We start from the raw sequence: 20,110 nt of genomic DNA, 5'->3' as shown, positions 1-20,110 counted from the left end.
TTGATACCATATTCACCCATATCCCGGACGACATGAGCGGAAATCGATTTCTAGAACACTTTTCTTTCGCTGGCCGGTCTACTATAAGAATGTCCGTATACTTAATATTTATTTATAAATTACGCACAAAGAGGCAAAGTAAATCACGTTTGTTGCATGGGAGCCCCACGTTAATATTTATTTTATTATTTTTTAGTATTTGTTGTTATAGCGGCAACATCTCTGCGAATTTCAACTGTGTACTGTAAAACGTTGTACAATACACGTGCGAAAAGGTAATTCGCAACTCGTGTCGGTTTAAAACACTCCCTATAACCACCCACATTTGTATCTAGTTGACACGTTAGACGACTTGCCCGAATTGAATACATTTGTTTTCTACTATGTTGCTATTATTTTTTGGCAGGCGCTTACGCGTATACTCAAAAAATGAAATGTATGAAAATTCATTTATGAGACCATTTTTTAAATAAAAGAACGATTTCTTCGGAGGTACGTAACAGGTACATTCATCTGATATTTAAATTATATCTCAAAATAACAGATATGATCGGATCCAGGCGTGGTCCGGCTGCAGATTTTACTCCCCAGCCGGACCCCTTTTAAACGCATATATCTGCCAAACTACAGAGGTACGTTCAATTTCTGACGAGGTACATGAAGTACATTAGAGGTACATTTCGCCATTAAAAACTGAGCGCAATCGGACGAGGTGGTCCGGCTGTGGAGGATCACACAAGTCACAGGGTGCAATGTCTGGATTATAATCCGTATAAGAGACATTTTCCACGTTTTCGTAATTAAAAAATGTTTTTGCCTTTATTGCGGTATCGGTGGACGCATTATTATGACGCAGGAGGATGCGGCTTCTCGGTCGTCTCTTGCGGTCTTTTTCAATGACTGCGGGCACACAAATGGTAGTGTACTACTCAGTATTTAACGTTCTTTTATTATTTAAAAGTACGGTACAAAAAAGTCGCGTTTAAAAAAAACAGACGATCAAAATGTTTGGCAACGCTTTTGGCTTGTTGAATTTCTATGGGCCTCCTGTCACCTTCGAAAGACCCATTGACTGGACTAATGCCTTTTTTCCGGATCGTAGCAGTAAATCCAGATTTCATCTCCTCTAACGATGTTATATACAGCATTTGAACTTTCTTGCTTGTACTTACGCAGCATTTCTCGGCACCAGTCAAAAAGTACCTGTTTTTGGACTGAAGTTAATTCGTGAGGAATCCAAAGACAACAAGGCTTCCCGACTTTTAAATATTCTTGTAAAATCTTTTGTATTTGTCTCATACTTATAATTGTCCTCAAATTTCGTCATAGGTGATTCGTGGGTTTTCTTCAATGAGTCGTCTCACAGTAGCCACGTTTCCTTGAATGATCGCCGTGGACGGTCGACCTTCACGAAAATCATTATCTAGAATAATACTGTCTCTACTAAATTCACCATACCAACGCCTCACGATGCTCAGATGTGGTGCTTCAATCCCAAAAGCATTTTGAAGGCAAGCACTACACTCTTGCGGAGTAAGCGAACTTTTAAAATCATAACAAAATCATAGCTCTAAAAATATTTTCGCGTTATAGCCACGTTCAACGCACTGACTTACTTTGACAAGCCATTAAAAACAAAAGACGATCGATTTGTCGCCAACATTTGTCACATTCCATAATCAAAAGCCTGTATTTTTTTTAAATATACAATTCATAATTTAAATGTTTACCAGTGGCCAGTAGTGCAAAACATTCAGTGTGGCCTATGTAGTAGGAGAGAGGAGGAGTTTGTTAAGAACTATAGACAATAGAAGAGGAAGGATGCTTGGGCACCTGATACGACACGACGAATTTATCAAAAATATCATAGAAGGGAAAGTTGAAGCAAACAGGAAGAGGGGAAGACCAAGGAGAGCGTACATGGATCAAATAAAGGAAAAGATCAAAGTCGTGTCGTATCGGGCTGTCAAAGAGAAGGCGGAGGACCGCCAAACATGGAATTTGCTCCACCGACAAGAGTCATACTCTTAAATATATGATGATGATCGTAAATACCTACCTATGTATTAACAAAAAAAAAGTCACTTGTAATTAGTTACTGCCTTTAAAAAGTATAAGTGCCTCAATGTTATTAGACTTTTTGATTCTTTAAAACGTCTTTAGGTCAATAAAGCAAGTGAAAAATTATTAGAGTTATACCAAGAAAAGTCTGCAGCAATTTTGACAGCCCACGCAGTGCAAGTGTTATTTATAAGTCATAATTTCATAGAAGTTTCTTCAAATCGACCTTATTAATAAGAGATTAAAAATATAGAAAATTATCTTAAAATATTTTAATCTAATATTTCATCTCATACGTTCAATAAGGCCCGGGACTAGACCTTTTTACCTGCACTGACAGTGGGCCTTCTTAGCAACAAGTACAAATTCAGAATAATTGGGAATAATAGGGAGCAACTGCTATTTTTGAATGCTGGGCCTTGTTACCCGCCGGGCCTCATATGCCTGCACCTCATCTACCTTATTTATTTGTTTTACAAGGGGAAAAGTTGTTGATTAACCGCTCGTGCTAATATTGATACCCAAACAAGCGAAACATTTTTTTTTATTAAATAGGAGGCAAACGAGCAGACGGATCATCTAGTGGTTAGCGATTACCGCCGCCCATGGACACCCGCAACACCAGAAGGGTTGCAAGCGCGTTGCCGACCTTTAAGATGGGGTCTTTGAAGGTTTGAAGGTCGTATCGGACAGTTCATTCCACAGTTTGGCTGTTCGAGGCATTCACAAATTCAAACATTCTAAAATTGAACCACGAGCGTAGTAAGTGGTTCGTAAAGTTGAACCTTGAGCGTAGTGAAGGTTTCAAGGGACGAAGGTTAAATAAAATTTTCACCACATCAGCTCGTAAAGGCCCTCTTGATTGTTCGTAACGGATAAGAAAAGTGGCATTTAATTTGATGCAAATTTTGAGTTGTTACCGTAGGTAAATTGGATCAGTTGGTTGGTAATATTGACTTTAAAATGATAAATATTGAATAACGTCAGTTTGAAATTGATTTTATGATAAAGTAAATATTATCGGAGATGATCGCTCTTAAAAAATATATGTCGCTAGTCATTTATAACCTAAAAGCGCCAAATTACGCAAAATTATATTGAAATGACACCTGTGTATTGAATTTGAAGAATACTTTAACAAGGGTAGTTATCTGTATGACAATGCACCTAAAATAATTTTCAAATGTATCTATTATTTCTGTACTTAACACGATAACGAATTCTACGTAAACGAAACCGCGGGCAATCCCTAGTACATATATAAATAAATAAGGGAAGGTAAGTTTCCATTAGTGTACTGTGTAAAATAACTATTTACCATTGATAATAATTTTATAAACGCTTTGCGTATTTTTAAGGGCACCGCGCTAACCGCTAGCCCGCGACCGTCGATCGCTGCCTCCTGCCACGGCGCACAGCGCGGCGCGCGCAAACGCCGCGCGTTTGAAATGTAACTTAATATAAGCTCGGAATGCATACTTACGTATCAGTATTTAGTGTCGCCGTGATTTTATATTTCTAATCTTTTGTGTGAGAAGTAAGATCTTTATTATGACCGTGTAATATTAACTCTACAAACTTTAATTCAATATTGGCTATACTGCTTAACGAGAAATCAATATCTAGACAAGCACATTGTCTACATTTCTAACTTTTTACATGTATACTAAGTTGATAGATAATATCGTAATTTTGCAATATCAGCTACTCTAATTCTGTATTTTCATAATAATTCCTGTTTTTACGTTCACCAGAAAGCAGCTGTTCCAGATTTCTAAAAACCGAATAGTGTGAATAAATTAAAGTGTTATTGAATATGTTAAAGTTTTTTGTAACTTTAATTTTATATTTACATAGTTATTTAGCAAAAATTAAAAATTTAAATATGGCCGAACGCTCCACCTAAAATTTTCTAACTTTTTACATGAATGTTATTTAACATCCTTACAATAACATATCAAAAAAGAAAAAACTTTAATGTTATCAAAACCCATTTTTGTTCCACCGCTGGTCTAAAGGCAGATCTTCGTGCGCTATATGCCGCAATCACTAATATAGATTGGGTAGAAGTACATGACTGCCAGGAGGCTGAACAGGCTACAGAGGTTTTTTACACTAAGTTAACTGAGTGTATGTTAAAGTTTGTTCCGTACAAAAACCAACAAAAAAATCGTGTAGGTAAATACAGTTACCCGGATTGGTACACGCCACAAATCATCTTAAACATACAGCTCAAGTATTACCATCTGAAAAAATTCAAAGAGACTGGTGCTGTATGCAATAAAGAACTGTACAGGTACTACAGGGGGCACGTTAAAACCTTGACTGACCAATCGTATCAACTATACCTTAAAAATATAGAAGACAATATCATGAATGAGCCGACTAAATTCTGGCAATTCGTGAAAAAAAAGCGTAAGGGGAAATTATCGTGTAAAGAATTCTTCTATAAAGATAATCTCGTAACTGGCCAAGATGCAGCTGAAGCCTTTGCCGAATACTTCAGTTCTGTTTTCCAACCAGATATACCGCGACTGGACGCGGACGATGCAGCACAGAGCGTGAAGGGGGTGGGCGGAGTTAGAAGAATCGCTGTCGATGGGGTGGAGGAGTGGGAGCTGCTTCGTGCAACTAAGAGACTAAAACCTCGATCTGCAGCCGGCCCCGATGCCGTTCCCCCATTTCTGGCCATTGACTGCATGTCAGTCCTGAAGGCACCTCTCTTACACATTTTTAACCTGTCTTTGAAACAAGCCTCCTTTCCTAGACGTTGGAAAGTGTCAAGAGTTACACCTGTGCCCAAGGGAGGTTCTGCTTCTTGTTTGGGTCCGGATGTAACAAGTTTCAGGCCAATTGCTGTTTTACCTGTTTTCGGCAAGTTATTCGAGTCGATACTTGATTACCAAATAAGTCGGCAAATAGCTGGACTGCTCGATGACTCGCAGCATGGCTTCCGTACAGGCAGATCTACTACGACTAATCACGTAGCCTTTGTGGAATACGTGCTGGGGGCCATTGATGCGCGTAGGCAAGTCGACGCAGCCTATTTTGACTTTAAAAAGGCTTTTGATTTAGTCGACAACGACATTCTATTGCAAAAGCTTGCCCAACTGGGATTTGTGCCCCAGCTTCTGCGTTTTTTTGCGAATTACCTTGGCAGTCGATCACAGTATGTAGGACTTGCAGGTCACGAATCCCAGCCATTCTATACGCGTTCTGGAGTGAGCCAAGGGAGTACTCTTGGCCCAACGTTGTTCCTCATAATGATCAACGACTTACCAAGAGTCACAAAGTATGCGAGGTGTCTCATGTTTGCCGATGACCTTAAAATATTTTTAAAGGTCGAAAATGTTAGCGACTGTGACAAATTACAGCTAGACATAAACGCTGTTGCTGAGTGGAGTAAGGCTAATCGTCTGCTTTTCAACGAAAGCAAATGTAAAGTCATTACATTCACAAGAGCCAAATCGCCGATTCACTCTTCCTACCATCTAAGTGGCGTCGAGATAGCAAGAGAGCAGGAAATACGTGACCTAGGCATAAATATGGACAGGGAGCTTAATTTCCGTTCGCATATAACTGCCATCTGTAAGCGTGCAACCAAAACTTTGGGTTTTATAATGAGAGTCAGCTCCCAGTTTAAAAGTAGACTCATACCCAAAGTTTTGTACAATGCTTACGTACGTAGCCTATTGGAATTCGGGTCCACGGTATGGGATCCAAGTGAGAAAAAGTACACTCTGATGTTAGAGAGGATCCAAAGGAAATTTGCGAGATTTCTCTACAAGAGGCAGTACGGGTACTATCCCTTTCTGTTTCCTTCTCTTTTCGTGACAGGGATGGTGGGCTTAGATACGCTCGAGTTACGGCGCAAACTCCTACTTGCGGTGCACTACTACCAACTGCTCAATAATAAGGTCGACAATCCAACTGTCTTAGAGCGTATCGGTTTGTTTGTACCGCAGGCGCGACTGATCGCGGAAGACACTGGTGAGGGTGGGGTGCGCAGACGAAGGCCTCTGTTCGCGCGCGGTGCGATTCGTACTCGTCGGGCCCAGAACGCTCCCACTGCTAGAGCTCTGGCACTTTTGAATGACTTTTTTAACATCAAACAAGATGCTGACGTATACTACGATAGTGTCGGTGTCTTCACAAGAAAATTCTTAAATTATATTAATGTGTATTTGACGAATGAATAATGGTATTTTTGTATAATAAGTACACGGCGCGTATATTACGTCGATTCCTCACTCTGCGGCCCTGACCACCGGCAGCTTGGGCCCTACCCCGCTGCCGGCGGCACCCTAGGTTAGTTTTTTTATAATGTGTTTAGTATGTATTTTTTTATTGTTTTTTATGTGCTTTTTTATGTTATAAACAACCTAACTTAAGAAGATAAATAAATAAATGAGAATTATGTATATATGTGTGTAAGTTTAAGTTTGACATCCTATCCTCTGTTGCATTTAATTTAATTTATGTGTAACTAATGTAATGTTTGTGATTTAACCTGACCGTATTTCATTGTTTATGTTTTGTTGTAATGTTTTAATCTCTAGACTGTGTTTGAATCTAATTGTATGTATTGTCCCTACCGCATAAGCGTTTTGGCATCCTTAGCTGTAAGTTTATGCATGTGATTTAAATAAAGAAATAAAATAAAAATGCGAGTTTAGAAAACAAGATATAAGAAGCGATTTTGAGAAATTCAACCCCTAAGGGGGTTAAAAAGGGGATGAAAGTTTGTATGGGGTTAAAGTCTTTTTTTTAAGCTAGGAATTTGAAACTTCGTAAAAAGATATATTATTAAAATACAAGAAAACTAATTTCAGCGTTTTTGAAAATTCATCCCCTAAGGTGGTGAAAAAGGGGTTGAAAGTTTGTATGGATATCAAAAAAAAATTCGAGTGGTGGAGTTGAATCTTTGTATTTAGAGATATTATTAGAAGACAGGAAAAGTGATTTCAGCGTTTTGTAAAATTCATCCCCTAACAGGGTTAAAAAGGGGGTGAAAATTTTAATCCATTACAAATACTTTGAAACTTCTTAGGAAAGCATAATAGCCGATTATAAAAAAAAATGATTGTAACGTTTTTGGAAATTCAACCCCTAAGGGGGTTAAAAAGGGGATGAAAGTTCGTCTTCGGGTGCAAATTTTATTTTAAGCTAGGAACTTGAAACTTTGTAAAAAAGTATCAAATTCAAATACAAGAAAAATAATTTCAGCGTTTTAGAAAATTCATCCCCCAAGGTGGTGAAAAGGGGGTTGAAAGTTTGTATAAATATCAAAAATTTTTTCGAGCGCGAGACTTGAATCTTTGTATTTAGGGATATTATTAGAAGACAATAAAAGTAATTTCAGCGTTTTGTAAAATTCATCCCTTAACAGGGTTAAAAAGGGGATGAAAGTTTGTATGGGGTTAAAGTTTTCTTTTGAGCTAGGAATTTGAAACTTCGTAAAAAGATATATTATTAAAATACAAGAAAACTGATTTCAGCGTTTTTGAAAATTCATCCCCTAAGGTGGTGAAAAAGGGGTTGAAAGTTTGTATGGAAATCAAAAAAAAATCGAGTGGTGGAGTTGAATCTTTGTATTTAGAGATATTATTAGAAAACAGGAAAAGTAATTTCAGCGTTTTGTAAAATTCATCCCCTAACAGGGTTAAAAAGGGGTTGAAAATTTTAATCCATTACAAATGCTTTGAAACTTCTTAGAAAGGCATAATAACCGATTTAAAAAAAAAAGTCATTGCAACGTTTTTGGAAATTCAACCCCTAAGGGGGTTAAAAACGGGATGAAAGTTCGTCTTCGGGTGCAAATTTTATTTTAAGCTAGGAACTTGAAACTTTGTAAAAAGGTATTAAATTAAAATACAAGAAAACTAATTCAAGCATTTTTGTAAATCATCCCCCAAGGTGGTGAGAAAAGGGTTGAAAGTTTGTATGGAAATCAGATATTTTTGTGAGTGCGGAACTTGAATCTTTGTATAAGGGCATATTCTCATAATAGGTATATACCTATTATGAGAATACAAGAAAAGTAATTTCAGCAACCAACATCAACTCAACATTCACTTGACTTAAAACTTCATATATACAACATTGCTAAAAAAGAAAAGTACTTAATTTCAACATTGCTTGGATATGAAAATTATAGGTACTAAAGATGTAGAATGTTGAAGATAAAGATTCCACGCGGACGAAGTCGCGGGCAACAGCTAGTTAATATATATATATAATATTAGTATGGATATATTATATTATATTATAAATATATTATATTAGTATGGGTATATACATTATATTATTAAAATATATATACGAGTACATATAGTAGTGTACCCTATAATGGGCGTGGAACCAGTAATGGGACAAAAAACCACAAATCCTCTAAAATAAGTGTCTAAAAGTAGTTTATAAACACTGCCTGTATATTATCATAAATAAGAGTCCTAGAGCTGTTTCAGTTTGAATTTTTATTAAATTTGGTTGTTTTTTAAGAAATTGGCGTCAACTCAAAAGTTGTCGTGTCACTGAAAAAAAAATACCACTACGAATTCTTAACAACTTCGCTAAGAGAGGTGAGTTAATTTATAAAATTTTAATTAATTAATACTTGAAGAAAACTAGAATGTGTTTTGTTAATTGCATTTACCATGAGATAAGGTATACAACATACTATGTTGTGACTCCACAGATGTAAAAAAATAGTGGTATTTGGCCCAATCCCATTATAGGAGCTGTAAAACTGCATACCTCCTATAATGGGACAATTTACATAATGATGCTTGCCATGCCATCATTTCATGTTTATACAATACAGAAGTAAAATGTAGTTACGAAATATGTCAACTAGGAGGTATGCTCGGACTTCGGATAAATTAATATCGTTTTTCCAAACTTTCATTTAACTTTGCCCTGTTAGTTAGTGTGGGTCAAATCTTGGTAGCTGAATTTGAGCCACTTTCCGATTGAGTTGAAATTTTGTATTTTTTTAATATTTTTTTTTATTTTTTTTTTAATAAAATATTTCTTTATTTGTAGGTTATGTTAGTTACGAAATTATATTTCATATTTAGCAGTGACTTTTCGTATCGTGATTGACGGCGTAATATCGTGAGATGAGAGAACCGGACATATCCCAATAAGGCCTACCTACTTATGCACTATTTTTATTCATATTCATATTTATTATTAATAATGTACACATACATTACAACTATTACAAGTCAAGTTTACAATGGGTGAAATATATCCCAGATAAAATTACAGTTCTATTGCCCAATTTCTACCCGATCTACCCGGTTTAAATAACTGTTGGAATGCACAGATTAGGCAGTACATAAATGAGACTCTATCTTGTTTGGTACTAAAATTACAGTTGTATTGGGCAGATTCTTAACTAGTTTTAGCAGTTTTGTCAATCGCAGTCACTTTTTAGTATCTGAGACATAAAAACAAGTGTCTTTTAAAAAGAAAACTAGTGCCTGCGCTAAATCAGAGGATTGAGTTGACGAGCCGACACCACCATCAGGCTCCGTTTAGTAAGCCGTGGTAAAAAACCGGAACAAAAGGGATTCAAGTATCATGACCTTTAGTGTCGTACTATAATCACGTGACCAGTGTTGTCAGCATAGCAAAAACCATAAAATAGCACTGGCGCGCCCTCGGTATTCGTAACTAAATATGCAAATCGGATGATAATGCAATATTATGATAACATGGACCAGATCTGATGACCTATTTCAATATTTTATACTGATAGAGCAGTGTCCATTACTGGGGGGCCATTACTGGAGCTTTGGTGTCCATGACTGGAGAAAAAAAGCATAGTTTTAATTTGTTAAGTATGTGGAAACTCATCGCAGTATCTTTGATACAACACGCCTGAAACATGAAAGACGGATAGGACTTTCATCTTTTAATACGCTAAGCGGTAGACCATTTACATGTATTAGGGAAATATCACAAATGCTCCAAATTCCCTCTTAAATGTCCCATGACTGGTGCTGGTACTATATACTTAAGTATGGATTTATGAGACTTACCCACAATATGAGCATGATGGCGACCGTCAGACGCGATTCTTCTCCCACTTGTAAGATGAGAGACCCTGTCAGCTTGCCGATCCAGTCGATGAGTCCCAGTTTAGATAACGCCTGAAATTATAACGCCATTATGGAAAAGAATATAATAGAATGGACTAGTAAGCACAAACACATGAGAGAAAATTATACAAAACAGAAAAACATAGGAAGGAGAAAGTGCTACGTAAGGACCACCCCACATCTGGCGTCTTTCGAGCGCCGGCGTCTACAATTCTATGGCCGCTGCTACGCAACGTCGACGCAACTGCGCAGCGACGTCATTTTCCATAGCGCTGAGTGGCGCTGACCAGACGCCGACGCTCGAGGGACGCTAGATGTGGGGTGGCCCTAATGGTCTCATCTCAGCATAGACCATTCAACCCTGGCTAGGATCGGCTCCAGGTCCTGGATGTAGACCAGCAGCAGACAGACGAGAGACAGCTCTGAATACGAGTGCAAGTGTACCTCCATTAGCACGAACAGTGCGGCGAAGAACAGCAGAGTAGACCATTCAACCCTGACCAGGATCGGCTCCAGGTCCTGGATGTAGACCAGCAGCAGACAGACGGGAGACAGCTCTGAACACGAGTGCAAGTGTACCTCCATTAGCACGAACAGTGCTGCGAAGAAGAGCAGACTAGACCATTCAACCCTGGCCAGGATCGGCTCCAAGTCCTGGATGTAGACCAGCAGCAGACAGACGGGAGACAGCTCTGAACACGAGGGCAAGTGTACCTCCATTAGCATGAACAGTGCGGCGAAGAACAGCAGAGTAGACCATTCAACCCTGGCTAGGATCGGCTCCAGGTCCTGGATGTAGACCAGCAGCAGACAGACGAGAGACGGCTCTGATCGCGTGAAGCGCTGGTGGCCTAGGTGAATCGCTGGTGGCCTAGCGGTAAGAGCGTGCGACTTTCAATCCGGAGGTCGCGGGTTCAAATTCAAACCCCGGCTCGTACCAATGAGTTTTTCGGAACTTATGTACCTACGAAATATCATTTGATATTTGCCAGTCGCTTTTTGGTGAAGGAAAACATCGTGAGGAAACCGGACTAATCCCAATAAGGCCTAGTTTCCCCTCTGGGTTGGAAGGTCAGATGGCAGTCGCTTTCGTAAAAACTAGTGCCTACGTCAAATCATGGGATTAGTTGTCAAGCGGACCCCAGGCTCCCATGAGCCGTGGCAAAACGCCGAGATATGGCCAGGAAGAAGAAGAAGAAACAGCTCTGACCACGAGTGGAAGTATACTCGTACCTCCATTAACACGAACAGTGCTGCGAAGAACAGCAGAGTAGACCATTCAACCCTGGCTAGGATCGGCTCCAGGTCCTGGATGTAGACCAGCAGCAGACAGACGGCAGACAGTTCTGAACATGAGTGCAAGTGTACCTCCATTAGCACGAACAGTGCGGCGAAGAACAGCAGAGTAGACCATTCAACCCTGGCCAGGATCGGCTCCAGGTTCTGGATGTAGACCAGCAGCAGACAGACGAGAGACAGCTCTGAACACGAGTGCAAGTGTACCTCCATTAACACGAACAGTGCGGCGAAGAACAGCAGAGTAGACCATTCAACCCTGGCCAGGATCGGCTCCAGGTTCTGGATGTAGACCAGCAGCAGACAGACGAGAGACAGCTCTGAACACGAGTGCAAGTGTACCTCCATTAACACGAACAGTGCGGCGAAGAACAGCAGAGTAGACCATTCAACCCTGGCCAGGATCGGCTCCAGGTTCTGGATGTAGACCAGCAGCAGACAGACGAGAGACAGCTCTGAACACGAGTGCAAGTGTACCTCCATTAACACGAACAGTGCGGCGAAGAACAACAGAGTAGACCATTCAACCCTGGCTAGGATCGGCTCCAGGTCTTGGATGTCAGCCAACAGGAGCAGCAGCAGAGCCCCCAGCAGCGCCGTCCAGCCAAGAGACAGCCGCTCTGGAACACGGGGATAAGTTACATTTCTTTGCACAACGGGGGAACGCGTTGTTCCCGCGGTCTCGGAGAAGACTGGCTAAAGTTGACATCAATATCTTTTATAGTTCGTTTTTTTTAGCATTAGAAAGAACTCCAGAGAAGCAAGCGTGCAGTTTTTGTCAGGCTCTTGAATTGTTAATAATTATTGAATTATCTAATGTAGCATGGTCAATACATATAATCTACTTCAAATTATTACCGCTAAAAGTGCCTGATTTGGAACCATAAGCTTACTTCTGCGAAGTTCTTTCTAATGCTAAAAAAAACGGACTATAGCCGCGCGAGTTTTTCGAACTACCCGCACTTGGTCTTGTTTATCAGTTTGAACGTCTTGCGCACTAGGGATGTTACTCTGTCGACACACAACAGTCAACACTAACGATATTCGATTTATCGACTGTCGATATTCGTTTCCGCTTACATTTAGGTACTAATGACTGGGTTCCATGTGGATGAGATCTTAAAACCCTCGACCCGATTGGAATTGTATTAGTTTATATAAATTATTTATTGTATGTAATATGTGTATTAAGTATATTATATTAATTGTATGTAGTATATGTATACCGGGTGTGGCCTGTAACACGAGCAAATAATTAAAACATAGATTGTACTCCTCAAACGGTGACACTTTTGTTCAACAACTTTTAAAAATTATGAAGTATTTAGACTTCCTATTTTTCATACCAAATAAATATTATCTTCAATAGACGCCATCGCCATGCCATATCATTTGTGATTGACGTTGCTTGTCATGCCTTAAAAATAACAAAATTCGCAATACATTGCGTCTTAGAATAAACTTTAAAGTGTATTAAAAATAAAACCACATGGTATTTTTAAAAGTTGCTGAACAAAAGATGGTCAGTATGAGGAGTACAGCCTACAGTTACACTTTTTGCTCGTATTACAGGCCACACCCGGTATATGTAGGTGTGTTAGATTTTAGATTAGCTTTAGTGATAAGTAGCACCGCCCACAATCTCTCCGCTTTGCCTTAAGGTTGACTGAGAATGCTTTTGGCATTAAGTCCGCCTTTTGTACGATAAGTTTTGTGCAATAAAGTTTAAATAAATAAATAAATAAATTGTAATGTGACATTTCTTTTTATACCACATCCCACTACGCTCCTATGAGGGCAAATTCTGGCAAAATGCTGGGACGAAGCGAGGAAGATGATGACGACTTACGTAGGAACGGGAAGGCGTGTAGGAAGAACACTATCACGACGAAAGATACGCAGACACACGATTTGACGAGGAGAGGCTTGTCTCTGATGCGGTACTGAAACATTCATTATTATTCAAACAGGGCCACTTTGTTATATCTGACCATCATAATATTAATACATATCGTGAAACAATAATTATCAAAGTCAAATGGCGTTCTAACAATTTTAATCTTCTTTCGAAAGATGGTACTAATTTTACATAGTCTATATCAGCGGTCGGCAACCTTTTAGCAGCCAAGGGCCACATAGCAGTTAACGAAGTGGACGCGGGCCGCACTTTGTTAATATTTATGACTTTATCAGACATTGTCAGTTCCGTGACGATCCCCCTCTATCCTCTATCGGCACTTTGGCACAGAATAAATAATACCTAAGTAGTACCAATTAACAAATAGTAACAATTAACAGTTCAATGTATGATTGTAAATTATTTTAATGGCATTTCAAACTGAAGTGTTTGTGAAGTCGTTTTTTTCTGCTAAAGATGTGTAGATTACCTTTTGTTTCATCTGAGCCAGGGTGGAACAGAACTTGGGGTCAGTTTTGTTCACGCCACCGCCCGCCTCTCTCTTCACTAATGCCGCGTTCAACCTTTCTACCTGTTCAAAAAAAAGGTTATGGGCATTAAGCGGGATTTACATTACGAAATTGTTATCATTTAATAACCGGAGTCGCCTTTAAGAGCTTACTCCTCTGCCGAAAACCTTGCACAGTTATGCAAATAGCCGTGTCACATAAACGTCATCAGTCCATACAAAAGTTCGCAATACTGTGTGTTTTCTGTAAAGCCCCCTCCAGACTTTACAGAAAACACACAGTATTGTGCCCCCCCGCGAACGCGAGTGTGGTGTCGATTTCGCTGTCTGCGAAAATCGACTCCACACTCGCGTTCGCGGCTTCGCCCGCGATTCACGCGCATAGTCTGGAGGGGGCTTAACAGGAGCAATAAATTAAACTGTAGGCTGTACATACTCCTCAAACTGACCAACATTTGTTCAGCAACTTTTGAAAATAACTCATGGTTTGATTTTTATTACACTTTAAAGTTTATTCTAAGACGCAATGTATTGCAAATTTTGTTATGTTAAAAGCGTGACAAATAACTTCAAACACACTGATATCAGCGTACATTGAAGGCAATATTTATTTTGTATGACAAAGACGAAGTCTAAAGGACATATAATTTTTAAAAGTTTCTGAACAAATGATGGTCAGTTTGAGGAGTACAGCCTTTAGTTTAATTTATTGCTCATGTTACAGGAAGCAACCTGTATAACTGTGCAAGGTTTTCGGCAGAGGAGTAAGCTCTTAAAGGCGACTCCGGATATTAAATGCTCTAAAGACGTGGCACTTAAAAGCCCATAACACCCCAATAATTATCAGGTATTACCTTCTTTTCTAGAGCTTTCCTCACAATATCCTCATCCCTGGAGTACAGAGACAAGGAGCCAGCTGCTCGCTTCCACACCGCTATTTCTTGACGCATTTCTGTAATTGGTGAACTAATTTATTTACATACAAGCAATATAATATATATACAGTGGTACTAAGTAACTAAACGAAATTCGTAACCAGCTTAAATCTAAAATAGGCCCCTGGGGCATTGTACCAAGGATGCTGGCGGCATTTCCTCGCTGTATCGCAATGCTAATACCTACGTTGTGCGAGGAAGCCAAACACACCCACTTTTGTCAGTAGAAAAAGGAGCAAAATTATTTTTTTCTATAGGATGTTTTTTTTTTATTGAAAATAACATGGAGATATAGAATATATTTTCACCACACCAGCTCGGAAAGGCTTACTTTGCACTTCAAAAACTGATAGCAAAGTTGCACTTAATTCACATGTGAGGCAAAGTAATCAAAAGCAAATTTTGAGTTGTTTTCTTATGTTTGCTGGTAGAATTGACTTTTAAATGATGATTTTGGATGATAAATATTTAATAACATTAATTTGTTTTTGATTTCATTTGATATCTTACAGTTAATATGTGACGTTATCTATGAAAAGGGACATTATTGTCGATGGCGCTTACGTCATTATTAACAATGCTCCGATATAAATACAATATTTAATATTTAATATTTATTTATTTCCTTTGAGTACAATTTTAACCTTACAACATGTTGTTCGTGAGAGTAGGAAACGATTCCTCCGTACTAGTAAAAACTGTATGACGGCAGGAAGCACCACCTCTCCCGGATCACATTTAATCTAACTAAGTCTAGACGCAGTATACATAGCATTTATGCATTACTAAATATAAATATATGTAGCATTATAAAAGATAAAGAAAGAAAAAAAAAACATAACAAATGATAAGGGAAGTAAGTGTTTATGTGTATGTGTGTGTGTGTGTGTGTGTGTGTGTGTGTGTGTGTGTGTGTGTGTGTGTGTGTGTGTGTGTGTTGATGTTATCACCAGTGAGATTCTAAAGACTAAGAAGGATAAATGGATGTATATATGTAATATATGAGGGAAGCACAACGTATATACAAAAATATGAAGTAAAATATATCAAGCGTTGCATGAACTGATGGTTTAAGTTTTAGGAGGAAGATAATATTTTTAAAAGTTTAGGCATTATTCAAGTCAGTGTTTTTCTATTTATGTTTTTTATTTGTAATTAATTAGGTTTAGACAGATATTTTTAGAAGTCGTTCAGTTTCCTCGTAATCATATAATTTCAAAAAAGAGGTAACGGCCACTTTACACCGGTTCACTGTTAGCTGGGTTAGGTTGATCTTTATGGAGATCTTGTTGTACAGAAATGGGCCAAGGAAAAAGGCAAAGTCATGTGCAAAGCTAGTTCTACTAGGTGGATTGATAAAAATCCGATTTCTCCTTCTCTCAGAACTGTCTCAAAACTGTCGCAGATGGCGCTTTCTTGTGTTGTTTTAATATCACGGACTTTATAAATAGTTGTCTTACCGATAGAACATTAAATTCCTTATATATAGCGGTTGTTGAGTATCTGAAATTTTTAAATGTAGCCACCTTAATAACTGCTCTTTGAGCTCTTTCAATTGCAATCATATGAGACTTTTTGGCACCTCCCCAAGCTTCAATACCGTATGATATGATGGACTGGCATAGTGCAAAATACACATTCTTGACAACACCAGGATCCCTTAAATGCCTAATGTTTTTAAATATATGCATTAGTTTTCTTACCCGAGAACATAAAGAATTAATGTGGTAGTTCCATTTTAAGTTTTGATCTATATTCACACCAAGATATTTTACAACATTAGTTGCTTCAAGTGTGTAGCAGTTACAGGGAGCTGTGTAAGTGTCTGGACAAGTGTGGGCTTGGAGACAAAAATTAGAAGGTTGCATGGAGTTCTTTATGCTAAACTTAACATATTTTGTTTTATTTAGATTGAGAGATAGGGAATTATGATTGAGCCAATTCATAACACGACACAGGCCTCTTTCCGCAGTGCACTTAACATCATGCCATGATGGTCCATCAAACATAAGCACAGTATCATCAGCAAAGGTCACAATAGCGGCATTTTGGAGTTTAAGGCGACAGAGGCCATCTATATATATTAAAAATAAAGTAGGGCCAAGAACGCTACCCTGCGGTACCCCGAATTTTACCAGCGTCTCATCACTTTTATGTTCACCTATTTTAACCACTTGAGTTCTGTCAGTAAGATAGTCAGTGAAAAGTTGGTGAGGAGTTCCTCTTATGCCTAGGTTCAGTAGTTTATCAAGAAGGATTGGGATAGAGACAGTGTCGAAGGCCTTGGCTAAGTCAAGGAATACTCCTACGCATTTGGATTTGGAATCGAGTTTATTGACAATATGTCCGACAACGTGGTTAATTGCATCTGTAGTTGAAATATTATTTCGAAAACCATATTGATTACTTGACAGTAAGTTAAAGCTTTGCAGGAAATGTATAAGACGTTTATTTATAACTTTTTCAAGGATTTTAGATACAACAGAAAGTAGTGAGATCGGCCGGTAGTTAGTGACACTGTCTTTATCCCCCGCCTTGTAGATAGGAACAACTACAGACCTTTTAAGCGCTTTGGGGAATACACCATTGGATAAGGCTAAGTTACAAATGTGAGCAATGGGTTTAGCAACGGAGGAAGTTGAGAGCTTGAGAAGTGCAGATGGTATACCATCCCAACCAGTAGAAGAACTATTTTTTAGTGTCATAATTATATTTGTTACTTCAGTTTCATCAGTAGGCAACAATACTAGTGAATTAGCTGGGGTCTCTATACAAGGTTGTTCATTAGGCACATTAGAGGGAGTGTGACAGAGACGTGTAGTAATATTCGCGGCAAGCTCTTGTCCTATATTGGTAAAATATTCGTTAATAAGGTTGACTGACTCTTTAGGATCTGATTTATTTTTAATTAGGCTAAGCGGTTCAGTTTGAGGTTTTTTAATATAACATATCTCTTTTATTACATTCCAGGTCTTTTTTAAGTCATTTTTGTGCTTATTGATCATGTCGCGTTCATAATTTCGCTTTAGTTTATTAAGTATTTGATTACAAGTGTTTCTATACCTCTTATATGAGATCTGCAGGATTTGATCTGTAGGATACTTTCGCGATTTTAAATGAAGTCTGTCTCTGTGTCTCATACAGCGAAGTAAACCAGGCGTTATCCATGGCTTGTGTCTTCTTTTCCTATTTGAAGTCCTAGTAATAGTCGTGTTTTTTTCTATAATGCTGGCGACAGTTGATAGAAAGTTGTTTGTAGACACATTAGCATCACTACAATTTAAAATAGGATTCCAGTCAGTACTTAAGAGATCCTGTGAGGCAGCTTCATAATTAATTTGGGATCTCTTATTCTGTGTCGAAGAGAGAGTATAATTTGTTGTAATGGCCGTTATAACACAGAAGTGGTCTGTTAGACTCGTTTGATACACTAATGTAGTAGTTGGGAGGTTAGTTTTAATAATTGAGTGATCAAGGCAATTGTTTTGCCGGGTAGGGAAATAGTGACTAGGCATAAGTCCATGCATGGCAACCATGTTCAGCAGGTCGGAGCATCTCTGATCAGATGAGTCATGTTTGATATCAATGTTGATATCACCCATTAATACAACATTTTTAAAATTTCGAATCGAATGCATAATTTTATCTAATGTAGTTAAAAATCGGTCAATATACCTATAGCAGGGCGGTCGGTATATACCAAAAATGGCAATATCTTGATCAATTTTAATCAGTAAACAGTTGGCATCTTCAAGGTCAGGTTCACACACTCGGAAGTTTAAGTCGGATTTAATATAAACTACCACACCACTATTTTGGTTAATTCGTTTCAAAGTAGAATAACATGTATAATTGGGTAATATGGGAAGTATCAAGTCATCACTTAACCAACATTCTGTTAAAATGATTATATCGAATTCAATTTCAAAACTAGCTAGAAAAGCCTGGAAATTGTCAAAATTGCATGATATACTTCTTATATTTTGCGTAATTAAAGTTAGGCTACGTTGATTTTTGTTAGTTTGTAATAAATGTTTACATTGGCTGGGGTTTTCGACTAGGAATGATTTACCGGCGGTAATATTTTCATCAATGTCCTCAATAACGTTATTTAGTATCATACCAAAAATAAGTACTAGTTAGATATGCAGAAAACACAGTAAGGAGTGTTTTCTGTGAGAATAGATGTATTATAAAACAAGTGAAAATACTATCGCCGCACGTAAATAATTAAGTTACCCACCCTGCCACTATAAAAAACAATAAGAAATAGTAATACATATGGGGTTTTTAATTCCATATAGGTTATCTTTTTTAGAATCTCTCTGGTGTGGTTTTTTTGGTGTGATTGTGTATAGGTTATGTTTAGCGTGATGCGAGGTCTAGTATTACTTACGACTATAAGTATAAATACGTAGTATGAGCACATATGCATGTTAATTAATAAATAAAAAGAGGCACTAGTATATTCCAAGTATAAAACTAAAAGTATTGACAGTCATGCTTGAGTGTTTTCCAACTGTTTGGAGTCCGTAATTTCAATAGCTGGCTGGCCCTCTTGCTTCCTCACGAACAGTCTTCCTCCGGAGGTCCACGAAGAGTAGAAGTCACCTTTTTTTACGCCGGATCTCGCGAGGAACCGTAGTTGACTACATTTGGGTGTGAGCCGCTCATTTATAAATACTGTGTTTATAGGTTGACAATCAAAGTGACCTGTATTGAATTTATCAGTTTTATTAGCAGCATTAAACTTCTTGTGTCCCATAAGTAGGTTATTTTTTTGTGTCACATTACAAAATTCAACCACTATAGGCCTTGGCTCATTTTGTTTGCCGCGCGCACGAAACAAAGAACGAATAAAACATTTATTATAATCCAAGTTCAGAGCCGTATGTATTTTTTCTACGACGGCGAATGCCTCTTCTGTGTTCTCAGTGGGGATATTACGTATTTCTACACTGGTTTCTAGTAGTTTTCTCTGAAGCGATTCTACTTGGCGGCCCATGTTGTTCACAACCGATGTGGTAGCTTGTTCTTTAATTTCAAGAGTTCCTACACGGTCTTGTAGCTGAGTTTGTTGTGCACGTATATCGTTCAGCATAGAGTATACACTGTCGTTTTGCTCCTTAACTTGTGCGATATTGTTTTCCATCTTAGCGAAGCTCGTAGCTTGTTCTTGTATCAAGTCTTGGAACATTGTAAGTAGTGATTCCATTTGGGAGGCGAGACAATAATCACGATCTTTTCTCTTTCTAGATGTTACACTGGATTCCGACTTTTCAGA

The 20,110-nt window shown here is 38.3% G+C and overlaps 1 protein-coding gene across 1 annotated transcript in view; it reads right to left on the bottom strand.

Moving 5' to 3' along the window:
* LOC134677918 (P protein) overlaps window positions 1-20,110 on the bottom strand; it is a 71,310-nt gene that overhangs the window by 8,752 nt on the left and 42,448 nt on the right. Inside the window, exons 14-18 of the mRNA XM_063536364.1 lie at window positions 14,746-14,843; window positions 13,853-13,954; window positions 13,315-13,408; window positions 11,943-12,085; window positions 10,110-10,220 (exon numbers count right to left, since the gene is read on the bottom strand). Coding sequence (XP_063392434.1) covers window positions 10,110-10,220; window positions 11,943-12,085; window positions 13,315-13,408; window positions 13,853-13,954; window positions 14,746-14,843 — 548 coding nt within the window. The remainder of the gene's footprint in view (window positions 1-10,109; window positions 10,221-11,942; window positions 12,086-13,314; window positions 13,409-13,852; window positions 13,955-14,745; window positions 14,844-20,110) is intronic.

The sequence above is a fragment of the Cydia fagiglandana genome, chromosome 27, assembly GCF_963556715.1.
Source record: "Cydia fagiglandana chromosome 27, ilCydFagi1.1, whole genome shotgun sequence".
Lineage (NCBI taxonomy): Eukaryota > Metazoa > Arthropoda > Insecta > Lepidoptera > Tortricidae > Cydia > Cydia fagiglandana.
The sequence above is the reverse complement of the archived record's forward strand: the minus strand, read 5'-3'. Positions and strand labels throughout refer to the sequence as shown.